At 44.3% G+C, this 8077-nt stretch overlaps 2 protein-coding genes across 2 annotated transcripts; one reads left to right on the forward strand and one right to left on the reverse strand.

Moving 5' to 3' along the window:
• Nucleotides 1–265: 265 nt before the first annotated feature.
• CCR75_006129 (uncharacterized protein) lies at nt 266–1234 on the forward strand (the record flags this gene model as incomplete). The annotated part of the gene is made up of 4 exons (XM_067964201.1): nt 266–363; nt 461–601; nt 668–810; nt 1023–1234. The coding sequence occupies 4 exons, from the start codon at nt 266–268 to the stop codon at nt 1232–1234; spliced, it is 594 nt and encodes a 197-aa protein (XP_067823008.1).
• A 2098-nt stretch (nt 1235–3332) lies between these two features.
• CCR75_006128 (uncharacterized protein) lies at nt 3333–5313 on the reverse strand. The gene is made up of 10 exons (XM_067964200.1): nt 5227–5313; nt 5071–5165; nt 4930–5005; nt 4728–4875; nt 4633–4662; nt 4284–4559; nt 4168–4224; nt 4051–4101; nt 3908–3994; nt 3333–3835 (listed from the first exon to the last, which is right to left on the reverse strand). The coding sequence occupies exons 1-10, from the start codon at nt 5244–5246 to the stop codon at nt 3608–3610; spliced, it is 1068 nt and encodes a 355-aa protein (XP_067823007.1). The 5' UTR covers nt 5247–5313; the 3' UTR covers nt 3333–3607.
• Between the last annotated feature and the right edge of the window lie 2764 nt (nt 5314–8077).

Raw genomic sequence — 8077 nt, forward strand, 5'->3', positions numbered from 1 at the left:
TTGGCGCAGCTGATGTGTTGACTTCAATCAACCAATGAACAGAGCTGTCAAGTTATTACAACAATAGTACCATGTGTAATGATATTGACAATATTAACGATGAAGTTTCATTCTTTGTTATTACTCTTATAGGTGATAGTGATTATGCAACAAGCTATCTTATTCATTCGAAAGATATTGATGATAAAAATGAGGCTGATTTTTTTTAACAATTACCATTTATATTACACAACTTCAGGTCTTTCGAGACGCAATCCCAAACAAAATGATTTTTAATGGATTATCACAAGCATTTAACGAGTACCGATCCGAAAGTTCGGATCCCAGCGGCGCTGGCATGGACAACAAGGGAAAAACCCACGGGTAATCTGATTCCTCCAGTGAGCTTTTCTTTTCAGTTTACGCGATTTTGCTGTACTAATTATTTTTTTTCTCTATTTTCTAAAACCGAATGCGGCAGAATGGTCGATGGGGGACGAACGCATTGCGGAAACGTTGAAAATCAGTATTTCGTTCAAAAAGTTTTTTTTCCTACGGACAATTTTCTGAATCAAAATATAATCAGGATTCGTCACATTTCGACGGTTATTGTTCAGGGAAGGTATGCAACGAACTTTATATAAATATGGCTGTCTAAAGTCTTTTAATGACTTGTTGATGGCGGTAGATACGATGTCGTTTGTCCAATGCAAACTGCGTGGGATTTTTTATCAGGAAGCGATTATCGAATTGTACAGACGGTTGGCATTCGGCCATGGAGCCTGGCATTGCCAAAAAGGGAGTTGATTCAACCAACAAATTTAAAGAGTTGTAAATCCGTTGCATTTTGATCTAGCGACGCGAATCGGACAAATCGCAGTGGCAATGATAATCTTCTTGCTTGGCTTTTCAATTCAAATTTCATTGCTAAGTCATGTCGACTTGACATTTACTGGTAGCTGTGATTCGTTTGCTGTTGCTCGCTTTGTTGTCGTCTATTGGCGACTGTGCGACGCTTTAATAATGTCGTGCCTTTCTTGTAGCCTCCATGTTTGGCACAGAGACCAGAGGTACCTCGGGCACCAGTATTATACCCTTCCATCGTGCAACGATAACCACCCCCGTGAAAGAGGCACATGCTACTGCTGCCTTGCGCCCCTTTCGGACAATTGACAGCACCACAGCGCTTGCCGCCTCCATGTTTCTGGCACAATCGAGATTTACCACGGCCACCTCGAGTACATCGTGCTGTTGAGCAAGGTCGAAACACATTCTATGGTCGAGACTTTTTTAGTTCGAAATGAAAGAATCCCTCGCGCAGCCGTTCTACATTATTTCGTGGCGTTATATGCCCCAAGTCCATTCCCGCTGCACCGTTTCTTGGAGTATAGAAAGCATACGATCCCAGCGCAGAAGTGAATGTCTGCTTAAACATGTTTGTCATCAGTGGCTCCGCATTCTCGATTGATAGACCAGTATATAGATCCCTCGCTTGGAATTCAGTCGGCACTTGAAAAAGCTCAAACGCACGGGGAGATGTGATAGGAGGAAGGGTCACATGGCTCATTAAAAGACCGGCGGGATCGTAGCTTCCTGTATCATGAATGTCTTGTTCTATTTGATGCTGTATCTCCCGAGAATGACCATCGCCTACTGTAGATGTACTTCGAAGTGGCAAGTAATTTGTCAACATAGCAGCGGAAGACTCCAGCGGTTCATGTGGCTCAATTAGATTGCCTGTCGATGCCGTAACATCTTGCGAGTTGGCTATAGCGAATTCTGTGGCATTTTCAGATCGTAGCCCAGTGCTGACTGGTACCGCAACAGGACCATTTGTAGCGACTAATTTATGTTTTCTTGACGATTGCGGTAGTTCGCCCAAGAAAAGACCAGAAATTATTGATGGACAACACTCTGCTTCACATGAGACAGTCAACAGCTCTTGAGACTCCTCTTTGCTGCTTGATGTCAATAATTTTTCACTTTGCTGCTAACCAACAATTCCGTCGACCATTGATTCGCACTGTATAACGTTAAGACCCGCGACTTGAGTGGTGACGGGCAAAACAATCCGTGATTTTGAAACAGCTTTTCCGAAACGGGGCTTTCGGCAAAATTCACTTGACGCGGCATCGTTCCCATGAATGTACTTGTTTTGCTTTGAAATTGCTTCGTTAAGTTTAAGGACGAGGTCGAGGCCACATGAATAGATCCATTCGTCCTCCGCATTCGCTTCCTGATTACTTTTTTCGACACTGCATTAACCGGGAGTCTTTCGGTTAGATCAAGTCGTAATTTTCGCGGTAGTAGTTGAGCTTCCCCCCAAAAAACACTCGTCGGATTAAGGTGGGGTCGATAGTTCGTGACATTATCTGTGACTCTGGGAATGCAAAATGGGTCGGAACGTAGCACCCTGGCAGGAGATTCCTTCTTAAGCTTGTGTTCGTGAATAAGAATTGCATATCAGCAACATATTTTGTATTATAAACCACGTCACGACCGCCCGCCCTCATTTTCTGTAATATTTGTGTCTCAAGCAAATTTTCTCCCTCGTCTTCAATGGTCAAGGGCGCTGTCTTGGCTAGAATAGTATCCCTCTCTAATTCCTTTGACGACGAGCTTGAGAGTGTTTGAGACATTTTTTGATCGCTTTCATCGGAGGAGCTTTCAGTTATTTCGTGGACTTTATGGGCTTCCTCTTCGTCCTGTTCTCGAACGGATCGCGTCATTAGTTGCTTCATGTCGCGTCGTATCCTCGTGCGATTTTGTTTGGCCGTCTTCGCGTAGAAAAGTCGACGATCGCCCTGCTCCTTGATTGGGTTAAAGGACGTGAGTTGCTGGAGCTGAAGTCCGTACGAATGCTTTCTGCCCAGATTGTGAGAGTTAATTACCGCATTGTGACTGCAAACAGGCCCAACCCATTGTCTAAGAAGGTGTAAGTGCCTTTATGTGACAAATGCAATCTGATCCTACTTCAGCATTATTGATAATGGCTACTACTGAGCGAGGTTACCGAAATGTAATCCGGAGAGATTATTGTGAGGGTGCTACTATATGGCTGCAAACTGGTTGCATTTAATTCCGAAGTTAATAAGTAGCACGTAGCGGAAATGCCAACGATAGAGCTGAGTGCGACTCGCAGCAGCAGAGCAACGCTAGCACAATAAAAATCAATAGCAAACCTTTGTGTGTACAGAAAGTGCTTGAGAAGGTTAAAAAAAGTGTAGTTCAGATTAAGTTGCTGGATCAGCTCGAGCAACTACTGGATAATTAGGGAAAGGTCAAAGCGCTGAAGACAGTTGGCAAAATCGATTCCACTTAAAGACTCAAAAACGAAAGTCTACTTACAATCAACGGCGGCAAAAGAAAATTTAATATTTTACATTATTAAGCAGACCATTATACAGCTTACTAAGCCAATTCAATTTGCTGCTTACAACTTGTCAGTGGAGCTTAAAATTCTTAATGAAATTACATACTGCGCTGCAAAATCCAAAGTTGCAATCAAATCGTACAAGAACTTTTGCATCGGAGTTGTGACCACAATGACATCAAGCTTCAGAGCGAAAAGCAAACTCTATTCATTGGTAGCTTCGTCTTTCAATTTATGTCGTGGACCCAAGATCGCTTAGATTGGTCGTAAGGTTTCGAGTGGCCAGCGAGGCTGATAGCGTGCAAGTTCGGGGTCATTGCGAATGCCCTTACCATATCTTTCGAGCCCTGCCCACGCGACCATGACGGCATTGTCAGTGCAGTACTTTGCTGGTGGGAAAATGGTCACGATCCCTTCTTCCCTTGCTGCTGTCTCCATGCGGCTGCGAAGGTACTCATTCGACGCCACACCACCGCACACAACCTAGAAATGCGACAGCAATAATTACTATCGAGCTCGAGATCATTGAGAAATAACAAAGAACGTTTTGCATACTAAACTCGTGACAATGTCCCCCATGCGCTCTTTACTCCATTTGCAAGCCCGTCGCGTTCGCGTGATCAACTGGTCCACCGCTGTTCGCTATTGACGAATTTAAAAGCGTCAGCTTTGGCTCGACCTTAAATGTCTATACCTACCTGGAAGGAAGCGCAAAGATCCTCTTTCGTTCTCAGATTCAATTCGCTAAGCTATTTCAGTTTCAAAAAATTGATTGAGCTATAGTATTCCTCACAATAATGATAGCGTTAACCCACCTTTTTCACCTCTCGAAGCATCGCTGTTTTAATTCCAGAGTAAGAAAAGTCGCAATCCTATATGGCTCGAGATTTAATCAAGACTTGAGGCGGGCATACAATTTAAACAACTCCACCTTTCGATGCTTCATAGGTTCCGTAAAATTAAAAGCACGATCATTGCCACGTGCTGCCATGTCCTCGATCAATTTGCCCCAATGCACACTCTGGCCACCTTCTAAGGCGCTTGCATTCAGCATTCGTGCCACCTTGTCAAAAGCTTCTCCAATAGAGTCGTCAAGTGTATTTCCCAACAGCTCATAGTCTCCCAATCCCTTCGCCAATACAAGGCAGCAGTGACCGCCGGACACAAGCAATACGACAAAAGGGAATTCTGGTCGTGACGTATCAGCCTACCGTAAAGTTGCCACACATTTTTGTCTCAGTATTTTTCCATTCGCGAAGATTTCAGGGCAAATTACGGACGTGTGGTAATCTTGATGCGAGAATATGAGCCTTTGTTCCAAATAAAAAACACCCAGTTATACAAACTGCACTTGTTAATATAATTCAAACCTTACTTCTAGGTGATTGATTTGCAAGAATGCGATGTCGGGGTTGTTTAAGCAGATCTGACGCGCCATCTGTAGCCCTACATTCAGACATGGAGCAAGTCCCGGCCCAGTTGTTACCGCCACCGCTGCTAATTCTTGCAAACTCGCTAACCCGCTATATTCATAAGTTCATGAGATGTTGCCTTATGATAAAACATTACTTTGCTACCTTTGCTTGACTGCTGCGTTGATCACGTAAGGCAAATTGCCTGCGTGTGCTCGCGCCGCAAGTGCTGGCACGATTCCTTCGAGTAAATTTCATAAGTGGACAATAAGATTTGCTTAAGTAAGCAGTTTTAACAAAAATGACCTTTGTACTTGGCATTAAGCTCCCATTGCGATGAAATGACGCTACTGAGCACTTGCCCATCCTGATCAAGCACTGCTGCTGCTGTGTCGTCGCAACTACGATTATTAGCAGCATGTTTAAAGCATCATGATTGCAGCCAATCGAAGCGCAACCCACCTTGTCTCGATACCCAACATAAATGAAGCATGACGTGCTGACGTTTGCTGCAAACGCCAAATTATACCAGCTCGCGCCGTCAGGACCATACCCGAGATCAGGTCACGGTTCGACCAACTCAGTATTTATGTAATTAAACACGAGAAATAATAAAATAAGAATAAAATATTATCTTTAAAGCCACTCTTGTTAATATTACCAAATATTATGGTAGCAAAGTGACAGCTCTATTTATTACTTGTTTTAACTCTTTATCGCTGCTGTAACGGGCTTCTTTCGCTAGGACTGCTTCAGTACTAGCCAACCTACACTGATAACAGTGAAGGTGAGGTGCCTCCGACTTTTACATGAACACGACGTGTCCAGGGAGGTTTTAAGTAGCTAAGATGTAACGAGCACCTTTTGTGTAATGGGGCACACATCGGTTGGAGAACCGTTGTTGTGGTACATTTACTTTATGGGTAAAATACCCTTTTGTCTAATTTTAAAATAGTTAGTTACTTAAATCCCATTTGTTATGGGTAGCGAATGTGGTCGCTGCCAGATATTAATCTGGCAGAGTAAGGTTTTGATTTAAATAATTAAATAAAGTGCAGTTTCCCTTTTGATCTTAAAGCGTTAAGTGCCTTTAGTTGCCATTGGTTGTACGAGCTTGAATCCTTTTATGGTATTCCTCTTTGGTAGTTTGACGACTCGCTACGTTGTTAGGCTTGAGCAGTGGAATTTATCGTCTCTCGGGTCTAGAGGTCCTGCATGCAAGGCTTGAAGCCTCCGTGCGGTACGAAGCCTCCCTGATCGGTCAGGTATAGGACCATTTAGCGGCATCTATGCCAACCCGGTACATCTCTGTACCTGACTCAGAACCGAAGGCTCGCCCTCTAACTGTAAATGTGAAAATTTGAGGGAAATGAGGAAGAAAATCTTCCCTTTGGATAAAGCAGATGAAAATGTCCATTGATTCCGCCTTGTTCTTAACAGAACGGCAAAAGGTGGCTATGGCCATTTCCAAACTTGGAGGTTGAGCCATGGAGTGGGCACTATCGTGCAGCACGTCCATAAACGATGCTTTTCCCTCATGGGATTCGCTGAAACAGCATGACCAGCATGTTTGCACCGCCTGATCAGGCTTTTCGCATGCGAGCACGGCTCCTAGCGACTTGACAGGGTAAAAGAACCCTAGGGGACTTTGTCCAGGAGTTGAGAACTCTCATTGCATATATGCATCGAGACCCGGTGCAATAAGCAATTGTAGTGACCATCTTTTTGTGGGGTCTCAATGAGGGCGGCCCGGACGGAATTGTTCCAATCTCATCCGGCGTTCGAAGAGGCAGTTGCCATAGCGCTACGCGCCGAGTTTGACTTTAAGTCTGCTCGCGTTAGCACGCCTGTCTATCGAACAAGCTCTTCGAACACATAGGTTTCGTCTAATAGAGCGGAACCTATGGATTTAAGCCTCGTTGACAAAGAGGAAGAGGCCCTTCAAGCTGTGGAAAAGCATAAGAGCATCCGTAGATGTTATATGTGCGGAAGCACGAAACATTTACGCCCTGGATGTCCTCTTCGAAATTCGCGTAAAGGTCGAAAGAGCTGCAACTCTGACCTATACCAGAGACCTGGTATGGTGCGGGAAAACGTCGATATTCAGTTGGTGCGGGGCACCCTAAGGAGGTAAGAATAAGCAGAACCTAACCCCAATTATCTCGGTGCTCAATGGCACGAGGCGAGAGTACAAGCCTGGCTTGCTACTCGCTCATGCAACTGTAAGGGGTTTTGAAAGCCGTGGTCAACTTCAATTGACTCAGGAGCGCCTTGCAATTATGCTCGGCGCCTTTCCCTTGAAGGAAGTCAACAATACGTTGAGGCGCTTAGAGCGCATGAAGCTGATACAATCACTGTTCGCTTTGCGACTTAAACTCGTGCCACTGTCCTATAGTTCCATTGAACTTAGGTATAAAGTCTCTGGACTTTAACAGTATGAAACGCTGTCTCGTCCTTGATTTGGATTCGAGATATGATCTCATCCTTGGTATGGCTTGATTAGAACACCATGAGCCATGGATCGATTGGAGGTCTAAGATCTTAGGCGCCACGCGCAATGTCCCTAGCAAAGTTTTGGAGAGTCATGAACCCACCTTTGCTAGGCAACAAAGCGCTATTGGCGCGGATCATTGAATGAGTCTGTCAGTGTTTTAGACATTGGCATGTCTGAGTTAATAAACTCTAATATTAAAAACACAATTCTGAGCCCAAGTCAGCAGAAATAAGTGGAACGGCACGTACTTCGTCGAGTAACACTCGTTAAAATAACGATTCACTAAATGCTGAATCATTGTTGGTCTAAGGCCGAATACTCAAGGGTGCAATGTCCCTGAGATACGTAGAGTGGCACGTCTAAGTCCACCGAGTATGGTCGGCCGAGGTGGCAGCATACTGAGTGTCAGTTTTGACACTGTTGGCGGTTCGTCAGGACCTCAAGGGTGCAATATCTCTGATATACGTGGAGTGGCACATCTAAGTCCACCGAGTGTGGTCGGCCGAGGTGGCACCATACTGAGTGTCAATAGTGACACTATTGGCGGTTCGCCAGGGCATTTTGTGTAACGGGGCACTACGACTTGTACTGTTTCAGTACAAGTCCACTTCACACTGCTCCAGTTGTGAGTGGTGCCTTACGTTAGGTGACGTACCCTGTACGTGCAGAGGAAGACTTCTCTTAAGACAAGTAGACTTAAGAGGGTAAAATAAAAACTGTATTAAATATAGTTAAGTGTCTCTTAATCTATCTTTGTAAATGCTGACTTAACTATAACCTAATACTAAACATGTAAATGAATTCTTATCTCTATCTTAT

This window comes from Bremia lactucae, linkage group LG1 (assembly GCF_004359215.1).
Source record: "Bremia lactucae strain SF5 linkage group LG1, whole genome shotgun sequence".
NCBI lineage: Eukaryota > Oomycota > Peronosporomycetes > Peronosporales > Peronosporaceae > Bremia > Bremia lactucae.